General features: G+C 51.7%; 1 protein-coding gene across 1 annotated transcript; it reads left to right on the top strand.

Annotated features, from left to right (window-relative positions):
- Positions 1-3,167: 3,167 nt before the first annotated feature.
- LOC133896847 (norbelladine synthase-like) lies at positions 3,168-21,665 on the top strand. The gene is made up of 3 exons (XM_062337495.1): positions 3,168-3,343; positions 15,330-15,360; positions 21,345-21,665. The coding sequence occupies exons 1-3, from the start codon at positions 3,168-3,170 to the stop codon at positions 21,663-21,665; spliced, it is 528 nt and encodes a 175-aa protein (XP_062193479.1).
- Positions 21,666-22,019: the final 354 nt, after the last annotated feature.

Genomic DNA, 22,019 nt, shown 5'->3' with positions numbered 1-22,019 from the left:
GGTCCCAAAAGAACAGTAATCGACCTGAATCAAATATATTCTTCCCTCTTCTCTGATCTAAAAGAAGATATTTCCAAGCCCCAAAGTTATTCTAGGTATTTTTGTGGGATACTATAATTTATGCGCATCCCATTTTAATTAATTTCGCCCAAAAATCCCGAGCCAAATTTAAACTAAAATTCTTCAAACTTGCAACATTTTCTAACTTGGTCTAATTTTTAAGGCCTCAAAATAAATCCCAAAAGTCTAGGAAAATTAACTAATATTCTTCATATACTATGGAATAATTTCTAAAATTATTTCCAAACCTATGTTACATAATAAATTTGTGAGTTCCTTCACAATGCATCACTTATTATTAAGTTTAACAATTCATGTTTAATTTTAAATGCATTTAATTACTTGTTCAAAACTTCAATTCTAATGATAATCATGAATGCTTAATGACATATTAAAAATTCTTGGATGTCACATTATCTCTACTTGATCATAAGATTTTTGGTTTAGAGACCATTAAAGACTATATGCTACTAATTTGGACTTTAAAGAAGTGCCTAAACATTATAGAAAAGGAAAACTATGGAATAAATATGTGTTGAATGACAATTTGCTCTATCATACTAACAAGCTATGCATTTCAACTCTATTTGTCTTTTGTTGTTGCAGGAGGTGCATGGAAGAAGTTTGATGGCACATTTTGGAGCAGAGGAGACTGAAGATATGCTGGCCACCCATTTCTTTTGGCCAAAGATAAGGCACGATGTTGAGCGATACGTGTCATGTTGCACTACTTGTAATGAAGCTAAGTCTCGATTAAATCCACATAATCTTTACATGCTTCTTCCTATTCCTAGTGTATCTCGGGGGATATTTCTATGGATTTTTTTTAGGGTTGCCTAGGACAAAAAGTGGGAGGGATAGCATATTTGTAGTTGTGGATCGATTTTCTAAAATGACATATTTTGTACCTTGTCACAAGAGCAATGATGCTACAAACATAGCTGATTTATTTTTTAGATAAATTGTTCACCTATGTGGAGTGCCTAATACTATTGTCTCGAATCGTGATTCAAAGTTTTTTGACCCACTTTTGGAGATCACTTTGGAATAAATTAGGGATGAAGCTATTGTTTTCTACTATAGGTCATCCCTAAACTGATAGACAAACAAAGGTCATCAACCACACATTATCCACCATGTTGTGGGTTGTTTGAAAAAAATAATTTGAAGATGTGGGAAGAGTGTTTACTGCATATTGAATTTTCTTACAATAGGTCGGTACACTCTACCACTAAGGTAAGTCCATTTCAGGTACTGTATGGATTTAATCCCCATGCTCCTATTGATTTACTACATTTGCCTACTTCTGAAAAAATTAATTTGGATGCTAAGAAATGTGCTGAATTTATTCTTAAGTTGCATGAAATGACAATATGGAGCGCATGACTGAAAAGTATATGCTTGCTGGAAATAAAGTTAGGAAAGAAACAAAATTTGAAGCAGGTGATTTAGTTTGATTACATTTTAGAAATAATAGGTTGCCAAAATTAAGAAAATTAAAGTTGATGCCTAGAGTTGATGGTCCATTTAAGATAATTGGGAAAATAAATAACAATGCTTATAAATTAGATCTACCAATAGATTTTAGGGTTAGTCCCACGTTTAACATTTCATATTTGAAGCCATATATGGAAGAAGAAGATGAGTTTGGAGGACTCTAATTTAAGAAGGGGAGGAGGATGAGGGTGACTCCTTCGGATATGTGCAACATTCCTCAAGATATACAAGGACCAATTACAAGAGCATGTGCATGACAATTAAACCACTTGGTGAACTTGTTCCTCGCTGTTCATGCTTTCTTGGATGGGTTGCTACAAAATTCTTGTGATGTTTTGTTGCTTAGGAATATAGGAGAAGCATCAAAAGCTCACCTGGACGTCATCCATCAAAGACCAAGTCTATTCAGACTCAAAGTCGAGCTCTAGATGGATTTCAAATTCAGTTCGGAGCCTCAGGATAGCACGTCAATAAAATGGACATAACATTCTTATACGGAGTCCAATTGAGGTATGCCTCTACCTTGAACTTGTTGGAAAGCTTATGACGAGGCCTTTCCAATGGAGCTAGACCCTTAGATTTCTTATAGATTAATCAGAGTCGATGAAATAATATGATGCATCACCATTATGGGCCTTGTCAGGTCTTGTAAACGCGTCGAGGTCAGAGTCTAGGTTGTGTATGCCTCTACCCATAGCTGGACAACTCTAGGTCGACCTCCTCACGTCTCTCTTATATATATAGTAGACATCGTAGTTTAGACTTGGGTTTTGCTTAGATTATTTTATTTTATATAGTTTCGTTGTATATCGGTTTGTGAAACCCCAACTTCGAGTTCTTCATTGGTAATTAGCAATATTCTTGATTCGATTTTAGGAAGAGCCTTCTTGGCGAGATCAACCGCATTTTGGTATAGTTGATAACAAGGGAGTAATGGTTGAGAGGGTTCTCAGTCTGTTCTGGTCAGAGACTTTCGATCATCAATTTTGAAACTCTACCAATCGACTTATTACATTACCTTTGGAAGATCGGGCATACTCCCATCATGCACGCAACAAACATTACTGAACTCCCACTCTCTCACCACATCAGTAGCAGATCGAGCTCTCGCTCCCTCACCAAATTGTGACCCCTATGTCCCCTGTGCCATGCCGCAGCCATGAGGCATAGGAAGAAAACTATCCTTAGAACCGAGTGAATCCCCCAAAAGTTGCAAATAAATTTGCCATCAAACCCTAGATCCCCAGACCAAAATAGCAAATCCTAGAAAAGGGATCAGGCATGATTGGAATCGGATTGGGGATTGGGCCAGACCTCATGGCCAAATGAATTGGGGGATTGGGAGAAATCGACACTCTAATTTGAAGCTTATTAGCAGGCGGTGATGCAAGACAGGAATCGTACAGAGTTGAGGCGGTGATGATGATGCGAATACAACAGAGGCCAGCTACCGAGCGTGATTTGTATACACATAGGGCCACGACTTCAGGGTGGGGCGCACCGTGGGGGCCAAAGGGGAGGGTGTAGAATAGTGTCCCTATATATATACATATATATACAGCTTAGAGTTCAGAAGCACAGCTGAGTGAAGCTAAGACACAACAAGAGCAATGAATGGGAGAACGGTTCATGAACCCGAGACCGATATCGATGCTTCCGAGCTGTGGGGGATCTATGGCACTTTGAGTGCCGTGGAGCTATTTCCTCAGCTGTGTCCACATGTCCTTATCAATGTCAAGATCATCAGTGGCGATGGCAGTGTTGGCACCATTCTGCAGCTGACATTAATAAAAAGAATGCACAGATCTTTTGCGGGTTCTCAGAAAAAAATAGAGAGAGATCTTCTGGAACCACTACTGATTCTTCATCTTGATGTTACTACTTCATTCACCACATGATAGGAATTTCTAGCCTGGAGAGTTGTAGGGAATGATGATGTCATAAGGGGGGGGGGGTGAAATAGGACACTTAAAAACTAAACCAGCTCCAAAAAGTACACAAGATAAACCTATACAATTTCTATTTAAATGTGCTCTAGGTTTATCTAGTGTGTCTACTCTACCGTTCAAAAAAGATTGCAACCTATCTAGGAAGGTAAATTACAAGAATGTAAATGAGAAAATGTAAACTTGGTAGAGAGAGAAAATTTGGCATAAGAGATTTTTAAGCCGTGGTATCGATGGCATGAATGCCACCTCTAGTCCACGTTAGAGCTCCACAGAGGATATGCCTCCAATCGTCAAGTCTCTTCCGATATCAGCTAAGCTACCAAGTCACCAAGATAAGTCCTCAAGCATGATGAGTCACCAAGCCACCAAGGCGAGGTCTCACCACTAACCTCTCTTCCGGTCACTTGAATGTCATCTTCACTTCAGAACTTTAGTCACAAAAACAAGTGCCTCCGCATCTCCGCACAATCTTCTTACCGCCGCTCCACACCAAGTCAGAGGGTCAACAAGTTATCGGCGAGTTACCAAGACTTTAAGGCGCTGGCGTACCTCTCGGTACACAGTTGGATCACTCCTTGAACCACTTTCTAGGTTGCAGCATGTAGCAACACTTCTCTCTAGGCCTATAAGCACTAATTACTCTTCTAATGGTGTGCTAATTGCCTTGGATGATCACGTTTAGCGCTTCGATGGCTTGAATGTCTTCTCAAGTGTATATGGGATTCTTTGGACTCCAGTCACTTTCAAATGACTGAGTGGAGGGGTATAAATAGCCTTAAACCTGTCAACTAGCCGTTGCCCCAATGGCTCACAGAAACTGTTAACACTAGATTATCTGGTGACAATAGTGGTACAAGCACCGGACCATCTGATGTGTACACCAGTAGAAACTAGCCGTTGAACTCCCACTCAAAGACACTATGAACATTGGACACTCTGGTGTATACTTCATCTCCGTCACTGGACTATCCGGTGAGTTGACCTAAGCCAAACCGCTCATTTGTAGCCTCTCTGTGTAAAATCTCCAGTGAGTTGTCTTGAGCCAACCAAGCCACTTGAACTCTCTATGCACAAAATGCTCTGGTGTGTACTACCTTCAGTTTACCAGACCATCCGGTGAGAACAAATCTCCTAGAACTTCTCCAGTTCAACCAATCTTTGTTCCGGCTACTACGGTGTTTTTGTTATGTTTTGTTCCAACTAAAGAATATACTTGATAAACATGTTAGTCCTATTGACTATGTTGTCATTAATCACCAAAATCACAATCATGACCCAATAGGGCCATTTTCGCTACAATCTCCCTATTTTTGATGATTGATGACAACACAATCAAAAAAAGTGGCAAATAATAAATGATACCAATTGTAAAGAGAACGAAGCCTTACCACATTGCTTGGATATATATTCTTACCACTTAGTCCCCCTTTGTTGTGGCTCCTCCTTTCTATTGCCACTATCTCTCTTGATCGATCCATGCAAGAGGTTCTCCATTGCATGCTCTTCATACCAAATGTAGATGAGTAACTGTCGGAGGGTGAACTCCTGTCGCAGGGATCCCGAGAGACCCCTTTTTAGAGATTCGGCCGGGGGGATGATCCTGGAAAAGCTTGTTTGGGAAATAAGCGGGAACGGAAACAAATGCGATGGCTGGTGGGAGATGATCGCCCTAATGCGAGAAAAATGGGTGCACCGGGGTTTAGACAGGTTCGGGCCGCACGGAGGCGTAACACCCTACTCCTGTGTGAGCGCTATATTTATCCTTGAAGGGAATTCTTCAAGGATGTATCTGGTTCCAAGGGGAGAGCCGTTTACAAAGAGCTTGAGGCTCTCGTGTTCTAGCTTGGCTTGAGCTAGTTCGAGCGTCTGCGTCCTCTTCTTCACACACTTCCGGTCCCTCTTTTACGTGTTCTCCATCCTTTCCTTTTATAGGCGCGCCGACCTCAACATATCCTGAATGGGAAAGAGGGGATGCGAATGCCAAGGTGCCACGGAGAAAGGCGTAATCATTTCATCTTGGCGAAGTGACAGGGGCGGTGGAGAAATGCAGCGCGCATTCGACCACCCGCCACTGTGGAAGCCCTCGGGCGCCATAAAGGGGGCCCGCCGGACAGCCTCAGAGGTGTCCGGTGCGCCCACCCTGTCTTGTTCTTCCGCCATGGCAGGGTGGCAGACGGAGCGCTTCGATCTTGGCAACGTTATCCCGAGGCACCCGGATGAAACGGGACGGGACCCGTGCATTTAATGGACCCACGCCCCCCCTGCCAGTGCATGGCAGGGTCTGACACTGGGGAGTGGGCAGCTGAGAATGTCAGGATGTCAGGATGTCAGGCCGCGCGTGCCTATTAAATGCGGCATTGGGCCTTTGACTGGATGACACCCTGACGACGGGACCCTTCGGGTCGTCGAATGATCTTGCGCGAACCTTCGGGGAACCGAGTCCTCGGGGGCTGCCACGTGCAGCCCCGAGCACTCTCCCCCGAGCACTTGAGTGAGACCTTCGGGGAACCGAGTCCTCGGGGGCTGCCACGTGCAGCCCCGAGCACTCTCTCCTGAGCACTTCGGTGGGACCTTCGGGGCACCAAGTCCTCGGGGGCTGCCACGTGCAGCCCCGAGCACTCTCTCCCGAGCACTTTGGTGGGACCTTCGGGGCACCGAGTCCTCGGGGGCTGCCACGTGCAGCCCCGAGCACTCTCTCCCGAACACTTTGGTGGGACCTTCGGGGCACCGAGTCCTCGGGGGCTGCCACGTGCAGCCCCGAGCACTCTCTCCCGAGCACTTCCTTCTTGGTATTTGGGCTCTACGGATCATCGGGGAACTAGGGTGCTCGGGAACCAGAGGCGGCGGCCCCGAGCACCTTCTCCCGGGACTTAGCTTCTTCTTACCTTGCAGGGTGGTGACATGTGGCGGATGGCCAGCCTGGTCTCGGGACTTAGGGACCCCTGGTTCTGAATACACCGACAGTAACCCCCGGGCCCATTGGTAGCCGACGGGACGGAGACTGCAAATGGGCCCTTCGTCGCGACCGAGGCCAAGGCTGGCGCGGACGCCATGTGGCAAGCTTTCGAGAGGTGGCCCTTGCGGATTTAGACCTCAAGTACGCTCCAACGGGAAAATGAGTGGACGCATGTCCACACAACTTCCGAAGGGTATGATAACGGTGGAGGTGGATGTTCTGCCGGGGCCGGTGGACAGGGCGGCCGATGCGGGAATGCGGCCGCAGTCCGAGACCTTGGCTCCGGCGGAGCCTACCCCGGGCAGGCAGAGCCCGGGGCGGATGGCGGTGCAAGGCCCTGCGGAGAGCTCGGCCCCCCTGGAGGCACTCTGCGGAGAAGCCTGGGCCCCACCGGTGCCCGGTCAGCCCGCCGATCCTTTCCTGGCCGCCATTGAAGGCGTCCAAGTAGCGGTTGGGCGGCTGGGCGCAGTGGTGAACGCCAAGGAGGGGGAGCTCGAGGCCGAGCGCGCCCGCCTGGCACTGGAGAAGGCGCAGCTGGCGGGCGCCCAGGAGGAGGCCCGTGCGGCAGCCGCGCGGGAGCAGAAGCTCCTAGAAGACATCCGCGCGGAAGCCGCGCGGGAACGAGAAACTCTGAAGACCGCGCGGGCAGAAGCCGCGCGGGAACGAGAAGACGCCGCCCGCTTGGCCGAGGCGTCGAGGCAGCAAGCTGCCGAGGCCCTCGCCAGGATGGGGCAGGCGCAGGAGAGGGAGGTGGCAGTTGCAGCCCGGGAGCAGGCTGCGGAGGAGCGGCAAGCCGAGCTGGCCCGCCGGGAGGGCGCGGCCGAGAAGACGTGCGCCGACCTCCAGCGCTGGGAAGATGACCTCCGTAAGATCAGAGAAGAATTCAAGCGCTGGGAGGAGGACGTCTCCATCCGGGAAGTGGACAATGAGCTATCGGCGTCGGATCTCGGTGCCCGGGAGGATTCGGTGGCCCAGCAGGAGGATGTGTTGGCCCGGCGGGAGAATGAGCTGAGTCGCCGAGAAGGCGAACTGAGTCGCCGAGAGGGCGAAGCTGCTGCTGCGGCGGCCGCCGCGGCTACCAGGGCGGAGGAGAATGCGAAGCACGAGGCGGAACTGGTCGCCCGCGAACGCGCCTTGTCCGAGATGGTGGCCAAGACAAAGCAGGCTGCCGCCCCCGCCGCGGCTGGCGGTTCTTCCGGTCCGGTCGGGGACCAGGGACTCGAGGCACAGCTGCGGGCCGCCAAGGAGAAGCTCGAGACCGCCTTTGTCTCGCGGGTCAACCTCGAGCATATGCTGGAGGACATACTCCGGCGGATGCGACGGGCCGTGGAGAAGGGTGGTCTCGGACGGCTTGTCGACGACAAGAAGGGCGACGGCCCCGCACGACAAGTGTTGGGGCTGCAGCAGGTCTGCGAGCGCCTCGAGACCCTGCCTTGGGCAGTCCAGGAACTTGCCGCCCGGGAGGGACGTGGCTTGGCACGTGCCGTGGCCGAGCACGTCTTGGCCTGCTACCGAAGCAGGGACCTGAACTTCCCACTGGAGCCGGCGCGGGAGGGAGTGGTCGAGGCTGAGGGGGAGGCCGCCCGGGCAGCGGTCCGGAGTACCGCCTCCGTGGTGGCGGCCGGCTTCAGGCGAGAGGTGCCGCCGCCGCCAGCCCCCGGGGACGACTCAGAGGATTCAGCTGACGCCTCCGCCGCCGACTAGATCTTTTGTAGCCTTTGTCTTTCTTTTGCCGTCTTAATGGATGTAAATATTAGGAGTGAACCCTTAGAAAACGCCTTGTATATGTCTTGTGAATATAATGGCAGCTTCTCCTTGGGCTCGCAACTCCAATTTCTCTGTGTGTTTGATGTTTCTTCTGGTGTTCTGCCTGGAAGTCCCGGGGAGTACTCAGTCGGGCCGTTCCCGACCTTCCCATCCCCGAGAAACGAAGTTGTTCCGATCGCGGACGTTGGCGCAGCCAGCCCTCGGGCTCTCACGAGTCCGCATTGCCTAGGTTAAGAAATGAAGACACAGACTCCCTTGTCCGGGAGATAGATCGATCCCGCTCGGAACACGCCGTGCCTAATGAACACTTTTTCACTTTCCGACCACTCAGTTAGTAGAAGGGAGACGCGTGCGGGCGAGAATGTGACCAAGAGTCCTCGCGGTCCGGTGGTGCCCGGGCTTAAAACGGGCCAGACCGAGCACTGACAGCCCGCCCCCGAGACCTGAGCTCCGGACTACCCGAGTAGCTCGAGCGATAGGATTACCCAGGGCACCCGAGGACTCGGTAGTGCTCGGGGTCCTTAAAAGCGGACCGAACACCACGACCACCACGACCACCACGAAGGGCTTCGGTCAGACATTATCGCAAGCACGCTACTCTTTTCTGCAAACCGCTCTGTCGTTCTGGGAAAAAGTAGACACGCGGCAGGGTTTTTGCGTGCGAGGAAACCACCTCACCGAACAGATTAAAGCGCGAGAGCCCCCGAGAATGACTCGGGAACATAAATTTACTGAAGGTAGATTTGTCTGAATATAACCACTCACCGGACAGCTGTTGGCCTTCCAGCCCATCGATCCAGGAGGGATGTGCTTCCGAGTTCAGGTGTCGGGAACTTAATTCTTTTAACGGGGCGCCCGAGCGCTTGGAGGTGCACGAGGCTCCTAGGGTCGGGTGATCTCGACCACCCACGCCTAAGTGGTAGGACCACCCGAGGACCCTTGGGGCCGACCAAAGACCGGGGCATTGAAGCCCTCGCGGCCGAGCTGCTTGTGATCGCCAGCCTGTGACTTTAAAAGAGAAAATAGGATTTCTTTGTCTGGCGCGCTCTGCCAGTGCGGTACTTGTTATAGACTACTCTTGTTTTCGACCCGAGACCTCTCGAACACCCAAACCAGCGGACAAGAGCGGGCAGAGGCATAACCCAGAGGTCCTATGGTTTGGTGGCGCCCGGGTATGACAGACCAGACCGAGCACCGACAGCCCGCTCCGGGGGCCCGAGCTCCGGACTACTCGAGCAGCTCGAGCGATGGGATTACCCGGAGCACCCCGAAACTCGGTAGTGCCCGGGAGCCTGTCACGACACCGAACACCACAGCCTACTATGGCGGACGTAAGTCAGCGGCGACTGCTCGCATGCATACCGATCGGGATTCTTTTGTCAGCGGGGAAAAAGAGAGAGCGAATTTTTTCTCGCACAACCGAGCTCCTCACCAGACAGATTAAACATACGGAATCCAAAAAAAGTATTTTGACATAGCGATTGCTTATCGAAATACTTAATGTGCAATATTTACAAGGTTGGGCGACAACGACTTACCCCACGGGGCGAAGCCTTCAGACTGCCCGGGCGGGGAGAAGCCCCCGGCCTTGCTGACCTGAGCCGCGAGCACGACCATCTACGGGTAGAAGCGTCGGAGATGCTCGATGTTCCACGGATTCGGGAGTGGCTGTCCTTCCTCCGTCGCCAACTTGAAAGAACCTGCCCGGGGGATCGCGATTACGGTGAAGGGACCTTCCCACACAGGGGATAACTTATTCATTCCTTCGCGCGACTGGATGCGTCGGAGAACTAGGTCCCCCACCTCGAGAGACCGGGCCCGGACATGGCGCAGATGATAACGCCGCAGACTCTGCTGGTACCGAGCCGCCCGGACAGCAGCGCGCCGCCGGTGCTCTTCCAGGTAGTCCATGTCGTCGCGCCTTTGATGCTCCTGCTCACCCTCGGAGTATGCATGCACTCGAGGGGAGCCCAGAGTGAGCTCGGAGGGGAGGACTGCTTCGGCGCCATAGACGAGGAAGAACGGAGTCTCCCCGATGGCGCGGCTTGGCGTAGTCCGATTGGCCCACAGCACGGCTGGCAGCTCGTCCACCCATCCCTTCCCGTGCTTAGCGAGCACGTTATAGGTCCGGGTTTTGAGGCCCTTCAGAATCTCCGCATTGGCGCGCTCGACCTGCCCGTTACTCCGAGGATGAGCGACGGAAGCGAAGCAAAGCTTGATGCCGAGATCTTCGCAATAGTCCACGAACAAGGCACTAGTGAACTGGGTGCCGTTGTCGGTGATGATCCGATTGGGGACGCCAAAGCGGCTAGTGATGCCGCGGATAAACTGGAGCGCCGTGTTTTTGGTCACCTTGATGACTGGGACCGCCTCCGGCCACTTGGTGAATTTGTCGATAGCGACATATAGGTATGCATAGCCCCCGACTGCTCGGGGGAGTGGACCCAGAATGTCCAAACCCCAGACCGCGAAAGGCCATGACAGGGGAATGGTATGGAGAGCCTGAGCTGGCTGGTGAATCTGCTTTGCATGGAACTGGCACGCCCTGCAGCGCCGAACCAGCTCGGAAGCATCCTGGAGAGCTGTAGGCCAGTAGAAACCTTGCCGGAAGGCTTTCCCGACCAGCGTGCGGAACGATGAATGGCCACCGCACTCGCCCTCGTGGACCTCAGCGAGAAGATCGCCGCCTTCTGCCCGAGAGATGCATTTCAGGAGGACACCTCCTGCGCTACGCCGGTAGAGATCCCCATCTACTATGGCATAACGCCTGGACTACCGAGCAACTCTTTCGGCAGACGCCTCATCCTCGGGTAGGAACTTTTCTTTCAAGTACCCTCGGATGTCAGACATCCACGAGGCATCTTGAGAACATTCGGCGAGCACAGCGCACTCGCCGGACGGCGGCGCCCTGACGGGGCTTCCCACTGAGGGCACCGCCGGGGTCCCCTGAATTGAGTTCGAGGTTTCCCCTTCATCCTGTTCGGCAGGCAGGACGGAAGGCCGTGCGAGTCTTTCTTCAAAGACTCCGGCAGGGACGCGCGCACGTGAGGAGGCCAGGCGAGAGAGCTCGTCGGCCGGAGCATTGTCGCGGCGAGGGATATACCGCAATTCGAGGCCGTCGAAGCGTCTCTCAAGCTTCCTGACTGCAGCTACGTACGCCGCCATTTGAGGATCCGTGCACTGGTACTCCTTGGATACCTGGTTGACGACCAGTTGGGAGTCCCCTTTGACCAGGAGGCGACGAATCCCGAGCCCCACCGCAGCCCGAAGGCCGGCGATGAGACCTTCATACTCCGCCATGTTGTTGGATGCGCGGAACTGCAACTGTACGACGTACCGGAGCTCTTCACCCGTTGAGGAGGTGAGAACCACTCCGGCCCCTGCGCCTTTCAGCGAGAGGGAGCCATCGAAGTGCATAACCCAGTACCCGGGCGCGTCGCGCCCGGGATAGGTAGAGATCTCTTCTGGGATGACGCAGGGGACGTGCGTCCACTCTGCCAAGAAGTCGGAGAGTGCCTGGCTTTTGATTGCCTGGCGGCAGACGAAGTGTAGGTCGAACTCCGCCAACTCAACCGCCCATTTGACAACGCGCCCGGTGCCCTCCCGGTTCCGGAGAATGGGTCCCAGTGGATAAGTGGTAACCACCGAGATCTTGTGCGCCTGGAAGTAGTGGCGCAGCTTCCGGGAGGCGACGAGCACGGCATAGAGTAGTTTCTGCGCCTGGGGATACCTTGTCTTGGCCTCCCAGAGGACCTCGCTGACGAAGTACACCGGTCGCTGTACCCGGCGGGCCCGGATGGTGGCCCCACCCGGGGGGCTGCCACAGCCCCCCAGGGTCGGCGGTATGGTCGGGGCTGGCCGGGCACTCGGGCTCGATTCCTTGGCCGGGCACTCGGGCTCGACCCCTTGCCCAGGGGGAGCCGCGAGGACAAGTGAATGGTCGGGGGCCTCTGGGAGCTGGGACCCAGCACCCGGCCCCGAACACTCGTCGCGCTCCACCACCAGTACTACGCTCACAACCTGAGGAGTGGCCGAAACGTAGAGCAGCAGGGGCTCACCTTGAGAAGGAGCCACCAACACGGGTGGCGAAGTAAGGTACTTCTTTAAGTCGCGGAAGGCCTGCTCAGCCTCCGGCGTCTAGTCAAAATGACCGGATTTCTTCAGAAGCTTGAAGAGGGGGAGCCCTCGCTCCCCGAGCTTGGAGATGAAGCGCCCGAGGGCTGCCATGCAGCCGGCGAGGCGCTGGACTTCCTTGAGTCGAACCGGGGGTCGCATCTGCTCGATGGCCCGGATCTTCTCTGAATTGACCTCGATCCCTCGGCCAGAGACCAAGAAACCAAGGAGCTTGCCCACCGGCACCCCGAAGACACATTTCTCCGGGTTGAGCTTGAGGCGGGTAGAGCGGAGACTGTTGAAAGTCTCGGCAAGGTCCTCGAGCAGGGTGGCGCGGTCTCGGGTTTTGACCACGAGATCGTCGATGTAAGCCTCGACGTTGCGGCCAACCTGCGAGTTAAGAGTGATACGAATAGCGCGCTGGAAAGAGGATCCAGCGTTGCGCAGGCCGAAAGGCATTGACATGTAGTAATAAGTCCCCACCGGGGTAGTAAAAGCAGTTTTTTCCTCGTCCCCTATGGCCATGCGAATCTGGTGATACCCAGAGTTTGCATCTAGGAAGCATAAAAGATCACATCCCGCAGTTGAATCTATAATTTGATCAATGCGAGGTAAGGGGAAGGGATCTTTAGGACAAGCCTTGTTAAGGTCGGTGTAGTCCACACACATGCGAAGCTTGCCGTTGGCCTTCGGGACGATGACTGGGTTTGCTAGCCAGTCGGGGTGGAGGACTTCTCGGATGAATCCGGTGTCGAGGAGCTTGCGGACCTGCTCGCGGATAAACTCCTGGCGCTCTGGCGCTTGCCGCCGGACCTTCTGCTTCACTGGGCGGGCGTCCGGACGCACGGCCAAATGATGCTCGATCACCTCCCTAGGGATCCCGGGCATGTCGGACGGTTGCCAGGCAAACACGTCTACGTTAGCCCGGAGGAAGGCGACGAGCGCGCTTTCCTATTTGCTACCCAGGTCGCTGCCGATACGGATAACCTGGGTAGCGTCTTCGCCCACCTCGACCTCCTTCGTTGGAACAGAGGTGTCGGCGGCGAGTCGGGGTCTGGATGAAGAGGGTCCCCGGCCCCCTGTAGAGCCATCAACCTCGGCCTGCACTGAGACCAGAGCCATGTATGATTGTTCAGCGCAGGAGACGGCGCCGCCGGAGTCGGCGATCACGGAGATAGAGCCTGCGGGGCCGGGCATCTTAACCGTAAGGTATGCATAATGCACGGCCATCATAAACTTGGCAAGCGCCGGACGCCCGAGGATGGCGTTGTAGGGGAGAGGGAGCTCCGCGATATCGAAGAGGACGCACTCCGTGCGGAAGTTGTCCCGGCTCCCGAACGTGACAGGCAACTCAACCTGCCCGAGGGGCAGGGAGTGCCCGGGGGTTACTCCACAGAAGGGGAGTGACGGCTTTAGGCGTCGGGAAGATACTTGCAGCTTCTCAAAAGCCTCTTTGAAAAGGAGGTTGAGGCCGGCACCACCGTCGATCAGCACTCTGCCGACCTTAACATTGCAGATAGTGGGAGACACTACCAGAGGTAGCCGTCCCACGGCTGCAGTACTGGCGGGGTGATCAGCCATGCTGAACGTGATCGGAGCATCCGACCACCTCAGGGGTCTTGTGGCCTCCTCGCTCGGGGTTGCCGAGCACACCTCGCGTCGCATGACCTTGATGCCACGGCACGAGCAAGGTGTGTAAGCGCCCCCGTCGATGAAGGCGACCGCATGCTCGGGCTCCTGGAAGCCGAGCTCGGCGTTGTTGGGGACGACCTCGGTATCGCCTCCTCCGCGGGACTCGTCGCGCTCTCTCTGGCGTTGCTCCACGAGTCCTTTGACCGTACGACACTCCGTGAGGTCGTGCCATCTGGTCAGGTGTATGGGACACCATTTACCTGGCTCGGGCCCCACGGGAGCGGGGGCCCTCGCTGGAACAGGAGCTCGGCCAGGGGCCGGGGCTCTTGCTGGAGCTGGCGCCCTAGCCGGTGCCGGGGCCCTCGCGGGCACAGAGGCCCGAGGAGGAGCCCGAGCAGGGGCCCTGACGGGGCGCCGATCGACACCCGGCCGACGCTCTTGCCGGTGATCGGGCTCTTGCGGCACCCTGTGAGCGGGGACTTGGGCTGGCTCAATGGGAGCGGCCTCGCGCTTCCTTCTCTTTTTCTTTTCCTGCTTATCAGAGCGGGAAGAACTTGGCTGGTCGGAAGCGGGGCGAGGAGCATGCCACGCCCTGGCCTCCGCAGCCTTGGGGCACTTATCGGCCAGTGCGAAGAGTTCCGCAGTGGTTTCGATCTCGTGCGTACCTAGCTTCTCGAGCATCCGCTCATCATGGACGCCCTGCCGGAAAGCAACAATAACAGCATGGGGGGCCACTCGCGGAATAGTGTTGCGAACCTGGCTGAAACGCTGTATAAATCGCCGTAGCGTCTCCCCTTCCTGCTGTTGGACGGCGTGGAGGTCGCACTCCAAACCGGGACGCGTAAACGTGCCCTGAAAGTTGGCCACGAACTGGTGGCACAGGTCATCCCAGGAGCCGATAGACCCTGGGGGTAAGTTCATAAGCCAAGAGCGGGCGGAACCCCTCAAGGCAACATGAAAATAGTTTACTATCACCTTTTCGCTGCCTCCGGCCGCTTGGACGGCCGTCGTGTAGATCTGGAGGAACTCGACAGGGTCGATGGACCCGTCGTACTTCTTCGGCAGCTCGGGGCGGAACTTGGAAGGCCACCTAACCCGGCGGAGCTCGGTGGTGAAGGCACGGCAACCGGTGCCGTACCCCGCAGCGCGAGCGGGGGTCCTCGGTGGCGAGAAGCGGCGAGCCGGGGATCCCCGGTGGCGGCGGGCCGGGAGAGAGGAAGCCTGGTCCTCTGCCCCAACCCCCTGCCGGGTCTCCCGCTGACGTTCGAGAGTAACTCGGGCATCCTCGTGGCCCCTCCGCTCGTCAAGGTGTAAACGAAGGTCCCGGGCTTCAGACACGGCCAGGGGGACGGCGCTCCGCCTGGAGACCCCTCGGCCCGTGCGGGTGTTGCCCGTTGAGGAGCCGGCTCTGGCGGCACCATGCTGAGAAGTGGCGCGAGGACTCCCGGCCTGCACCTAGCGACGAGCAGTGCCGACCAAAGCGATGACATCTTGTATCCACCGGCCTTCCGGAGTGTTTGGCGTGGCCTGAACGGGCGGGTGCCTAAGGAGAGCATGTGCTGCAAGCAGCGCGCTCCCTGGGCTGGCCTCGCTGAAAGCGAGCCTGCGCCGAGGCGGCACCCGACGTGGTCCAGAGGTGGACCTAGCGGCCGGGGTCCCGACCACCTGGTGGGGGTCGGAAAGTGCGTCGGCAGCGGCAGCGGCGGCCCTGATGGGCCCAGCGCCTTGATCCCCTTGAGCGGGAAAAAACGCGCACGTGGATGGCGGCTGCTGCTGGTCTGCAGCAGCGACGGGGTTCCTTCTGACGTCGGGCAGCGCTCCGTCACTGGAAGTGGAGCCGGAACGCTGGAGACGGTGCCCACCGGCCATCTTTTCCTGTGGGAAAAAAGTGAAACAAACAATCCAGGGATATTCCCCCCTACCTGGCGCGCCAGCTGTCGGAGGGTGAACTCCTGTCGCAGGGATCCCGAGAGACCCCTTTTTAGAGATTCGGCCGGGGGGATGATCCTGGAAAAGCTTGTTTGGGAAATAAGCGGGAACGGAAACAAATGCGATGGCTGGTGGGAGATGATCGCCCTAATGCGAGAAAAATGGGTGCACCGGGGTTTAGACAGGTTCGGGCCGCACGGAGGCGTAACACCCTACTCCTGTGTGAGCGCTATATTTATCCTTGAAGGGAATTCTTCAAGGATGTATCTGGTTCCAATGGGAGAGCCGTTTACAAAGAGCTTGAGGCTCTCGTGTTCTAGCTTGGCTTGAGCTGGTTCGAAAGTATGCATCCTCTTCTTCACACACTTCCGGTCCCTCTTTTACGTGTTCTCCATCCTTTCCTTTTATAGGCGCGCCGACCTCAACATATCCTGAATGGGAAAGAGGGGATGCGAATGCCAAGGTGCCACGGAGAAAGGCGTAATCATTTCATCTTGGCGAAGTGACAGGGGCGGTGGAGAAATGCGGCGCGCATTCGACCACCCGCCACTGTGGAAGCCCTCGGGCGCCATAAAGGGGGCCCACCGGACAGCCTCAGAGGTGTCCGGTGCGCCCACCCTGTCTTGTTCTTCCGCCATGGCAGGGTGGCAGACGGAGCGCTTCGATCTTGGCAACGTTATCCCGAGGCACCCGGATGAAACGGGACGGGACCCGTGCATTTAATGGACCCACGCTCCCCCCCTGCCAGTGCATGGCAGGGTCTGACACTGGGGCGTGGGCAGCTGAGAATGTCAGGATGTCAGGCCGCGCGTGCCTATTAAATGCGGCATTGGGCCTTTGACTGGATGACACCCTGATGACGGGACCCTTCGGGTCGTCGAATGATCTTGCGCGAACCTTCGGGGAACCGAGTCCTCGGGGGCTGCCACGTGCAGCCCCGAGCACTCTCCCCCGAGCACTTGAGTGAGACCTTCGGGGAACCGAGTCCTCGGGGGCTGCCACGTGCAGCCCCGAGCACTCTCTCCCGAGCACTTCGGTGGGACCTTCGGGGCACCGAGTCCTCGGGGGCTGCCACGTGCAGCCCCGAGCACTCTCTCCCGAGCACTTTGGTGGGACCTTCGGGGCACCGAGTCCTCGGGGGCTGCCACGTGCAGCCCCGAGCACTCTCTCCCGAACACTTTGGTGGGACCTTCGGGGCACCGAGTCCTCGGGGGCTGCCACGTGCAGCCCCGAGCACTCTCTCCCGAGCACTTCCTTCTTGGTATTTGGGCTCTGTGGATCATCGGGGAACTAGGGTGCTCGGGAACCAGAGGCGGCGGCCCCGAGCACCTTCTCCCGGGACTTAGCTTCTTGTTACCTTGCAGGGTGGTGACATGTGGCGGATGGCCGGCCTGGTCTCGGGACTTAGGGACCCCTGGTTCTGAACATACCGACAGTCCCCCTTTGTCAACCTTGGCATCTTGTTTCCTTCTTGTTCTCCACTAGTATGCCTCTTGCTTTAGTCGTCAAACTTCTCTCCCTTTGTCAACAATCTCAAAAATGGCTACAAACACATGTTGAAAGCGAGGAAGAGCGTTAGAGCATATGGTAGAAAGTTTCATAAATCATGATCTAATGAAATGATACCAATTGAAGGGATACTACTTCTAAGGATACAATTTCAAGAGTATGGTACCAATTGAAATGAAACCACATGGATTACAATTCATGGAACTCACATAATATGATTTAAACTCCCCCTATATGTGCATACATATGATATGAGAGACATGTGCAAAACTAGACACTATGTCAAGATGGAAGTTTAAGCCATATTATGCATAGAGATAGCTTAAATGAATAAATGAATTGGCAAAGATACCAATTGAAGCCTTTAAGCATTGCATACCTCCAGGAACTTATAGATTGCTCCATGAGATTACAAAAGATATCACTTGAAACACATATTAGTCTCAAAATCCTAACCCATAGGATATACTCCCCCTTAATGTGTGCATAATAAGTGTTGAATACTTGTAAGAGATATGCACTTGTTCTTGATAACAAAGGAGAATTTATTCTATAGATTGATTCAGCGCACATAAAGGATACCAATTGAAAAACTAGTACTATGTAAGGAAACTATAACTAATAAACCATGTAGATTGCTCATAAGAAAGAGAGAAACACAAGTAACCTACCATATGAAAAACCTACACTAGGTATTGCAGTAACTAGAATAAGCATATGCAATCCTAGACATGACAAATGTATAAATTGAAAGGATTTTGCATTTAGTACCTTTCGCCTTTGGATGGGGATTTGGGTATATGATGATCATAATCTTCATCAATACGCCCAATCTTATATACTTCGCTTCTTTGCTTAGACCATCACTTCGTTTTGTGAGTCAAGTCTCCAAATCCTTGAGCCACGTGGACTTCAAATCTTCTTTGGAACCCAAACCGATGAGGGCCCTTTCATGTTGGTGATGACTTCGTTGGGCATCTAAATGGGTTGATTCAACCCCTAGTCATTTCTCCCAACCATATGCACAACCACCTTGCCATTGTCCTTCTTCTTGAGCTTGTAGTAGTTTCTCATGGTCTTGGTCTTGTAGTTGGGCTTGGTGTAGATATTGAAGGTCTTTTTGGAGAGATTCATCATGTTCTTCATCTCCTTGGTCTCCTTCTTGACTTGCTTGCATTTAAAGTACTTGTGGTATTTTTTATGGCATTTGAAGAATGTCACGGTGGACCCCTCCGCAAGCTTGTTCACCATACTATCACGGTTATTTTGAGGAGGTTGGACATATCATTTGCCCTTTAATGTTGCTAAGTCTTCCTTAAGCTTTTTCACTTTTTGCTTATGCTCATCATTCTCTTGTGCAATGATTTCATTAGATGATTCTACAAAAATATTCTTAATACATGTCACATTACAAAGGGGTGAGCTAGATACATCAATTAAATCCTCACAAGAAGTGGAAGCATCTACCTTAGGCTTGAATTAGAGAGAGATTGAGATTGCTCCAAAGCGACCTTAGATTGAGATTCAATGCACTCATATTTTTCCTTAAGCTCTTCATACTTCTTGTTTAGCAAATTGAATTTGCTCAATAATTATTCATAATTTAAAACAAAGGTAGCATAAAAGTCATTGAGGGCATTGAATTTCTTAAGCTCTTAGATTGTTTCTTTAAGGTCCTATGTGACTCATTTATTAAATCAAGAAGTTCTTCATGGGAGAAAGAATCCTCATCGGATTCATCATCACTTACATCACTTTAACATATCTTTGGCCATAAGGCACCTGTGTGATGATTTGCGCGATGGCGACTTGCGTGATGATGACCTTAAGGAATAGATTCTCTTGGAGGAGTGGATGGTGAGGCTCTTATCATATGATCTTAAATCTTCATCTTCACTCACCCATCTTCCCACACTTGCAAACACTTTGCTTCTTACTCTTGTCCCCCTCTTGTTCTTGGTTTTCTTCTCTTTCTTGATATGATCAATTGTTTTGACCAAGTCTTTTAAGGAGATTGGATGATCAATATTGGAATTGATCCTTTTGATATTCTTATCTACTTGTAACATGAGCTTGGACATCTTAGAATAAATTTCTTCATTACTTGATGTGCATTGATTATCCTCTTAATCGCTCTCTTCATCTTGATCACCATCATCTTTGCTTAAGGTTGACCCTTACTCTTGCTTCCTCATCCTTGCCTTCATGTATTTCAATGAGACTAGTCTAGATATCATGTGCATTGGTGAAAGAATAAACACAATTAAATACATCAACGCATAAATATAATAAAAGAATACTTTTTGCCAATGCATTAATTGTCTTTATTTTTTCGTGAGGCGCTGCCTCATCCCTTCCTCAGTGACTCTCCAAATATCTAAATCTTTAGTGTGCAAATAACAAGTCATTAGAATTTTTCATTGGAAAAAATTATTGCTGTCAAAATGTAGAGCACTATGGGTATCCATCCCAACCCTAGACGTCACAACTCTAGGCGATTAAACCTATCAAGAGCACGAGGCTCTGATACCAACTGTAGGGAATGGTGACGCCTAAGGAGGGTGAATTAGAACACTTAAAAACTAAACTGGATTCACAAACTATAAAAGATAAATCTATATCAATTTCTATCTAAATATGCTCTAGGTTTATCTAGTGCGTCTACTCTATCGTTCAAAAGAGATTGCAACAAATCTAGGAAGCTAAATTGCAAGAATGTAAATACGGAAACATAAATAAGGTAGAGAGAGCAAACTCGGCACAAAGAATTTTTATGTCGTGGTATTGATGTTATGAATGCCTCCCCTAGTCCACGCTAGAGCTCTACAAAGTATATGTTTCTGATCACTAAGTCTCCTTTGGTCATGGTTCTTGAGCTACCAAGTCACCAAGATAAGGCTTCAAGCACGATGAGTTACCAAGCCATCAAGGCGAGATCTCAGCACTAACCTCTCTTCCAGTCACTTGAATGTCATCTTGACTTTGGAGCTTTAGTCACAAAGGCAAGGGCCTCCACATCCCCGCACAATCTTCTTGCCACCGCTCCACACCAAGTCGGAGGGTCAACAAGTTACCGACAAGTCACCATGACTCAAAAGGAGTGTACCTCTCAGTACATGATTGGATCATTCTTTGATCGACTTTCTAGGTTGTAGCACCTAGCAACACTTCTCTCTAGGCTAATAAGCACTAATCACTCTTCAAATAGTGTGCTAATTACCTTGGATGATCATGTTTGCCACCTTGATGGCTTGGATGTCTTTTCAAGTGCATATGGGATTTTCTGGACTCCAGCCACTTCAAATAGCTGAGTAGAGGGATATAAATAGCCTAAAACCTACTAACTAGCCGTTGTCTTAACGGCTCACAAAAATTGTTAACACCGGATGATCTAGTGATAACAGTGGTACAAGCACTTGACTAACCGATGTGTACATCAGTAAAACTAGCCATTGGACTCCCACTCAAAGTTACTGTGAACACCAAACACTCCAGTGTATACTTCATCTGCATCACCGAACTATCCGGAGAGTTAACCTGGGCCAAATCATGCCTTTGTAGCCTCTCCGTGTAAAATACTCTGGTGTAAGCCTTCGGTGTATACAACGTACATCACTAGACTATCCAGTGAGTGACTATCCAATGAGTTATCTTGAGCCAACCAAGCCATTTGAACTCTCTGTGCACAAAATGCTCCGGTGTGTACTACTTCAGTACACCAAACCATTTGGTGAGAACAAATCTCCTGGTACTTCTCCAATTCAACCAAACTTTGTCCTGGCTATGGTGGTTTCTTTATGTATTGCATCCGTGAGATCTACTAAAGTATATACTTATATACTTGACAACATATTAGTCACATTAACCATGTTGTCATTAATCACTAAAATCACAATCATAACCTAATATGGTCATTTTCGCTTAAGGGTTAGATGAAAAAATTCACCAAAGTTGACAACGAGGATTACATTAAGGAGGCAAAAGCGATTGAAGGAGACATTCTCAAGCTGGGGTTCCTCTCGTACATGATCCAGATGGAAGTCATTGCGAAGGGACCCGCCTTATCAGTACTACGATTAACTGTTGAGTACGAGAATGATGATACACATCCTAATCTTGAGTCTAAGGTCAGCATTGCACCTTTGGCGGCAATTGCTCAAGTATTTGCAAAGTATGTCAAGGAAAACAAGGTGCCTCAAGTAAGCTCTAAAAACAGCTTATATCAAAGTTTATCAAGACACATAAATGAATAGTATGAACTTGTGTTTTTGATGTACCCTAGTCGTGGTGTCCCAGTGTAGTTTCTATGTGCATTGGTGTTTCTTGGGGAGGTGTTGTGACATTTTCCGTCTGTGTAAGGTCTATGTTACTTAGTTTTCATGAGGTGTAATATTGTTAATATCAGGACCAATCAATCCAAATCAGAACAAGATTCAGCTCGGATTGAAAACCAAATGGCATCGATGTTATGGTTGAAATATATCATACAAATAAGTTCCTTTTCTCAAGTTTGAATGGTCTATACTCGATAGACATACAATCTTGTTTCTTGGGGGTGATTCTGACGTCTCTGCGTCACCTCTCAGCCATAAAATCCCATATTGCAA

This window comes from Phragmites australis, chromosome 17, assembly GCF_958298935.1.
Source record: "Phragmites australis chromosome 17, lpPhrAust1.1, whole genome shotgun sequence".
NCBI classification, from domain to species: domain Eukaryota; kingdom Viridiplantae; phylum Streptophyta; class Magnoliopsida; order Poales; family Poaceae; genus Phragmites; species Phragmites australis.
This window is presented reverse-complemented; position numbering and strand designations above follow the sequence as displayed.

Bases quoted from the DNA above. Each gene is read 5' to 3' on its own strand.
- LOC133896847 (XM_062337495.1), top strand. From the start codon at position 3,168: ATGAATGGGAGAACGGTTCATGAACCCGAGACCGATATCGATGCTTCC. The intron at 3,344-15,329 runs AATAAAAAGAAT...GGGGGACGGCGC, and splicing joins ACCATTCTGCAGCTGACATT to TCCGCCTGGAGACCCCTCGG. The intron at 15,361-21,344 runs GTTGCCCGTTGA...CTTAAGGGTTAG, and splicing joins ACCCCTCGGCCCGTGCGGGT to ATGAAAAAATTCACCAAAGT.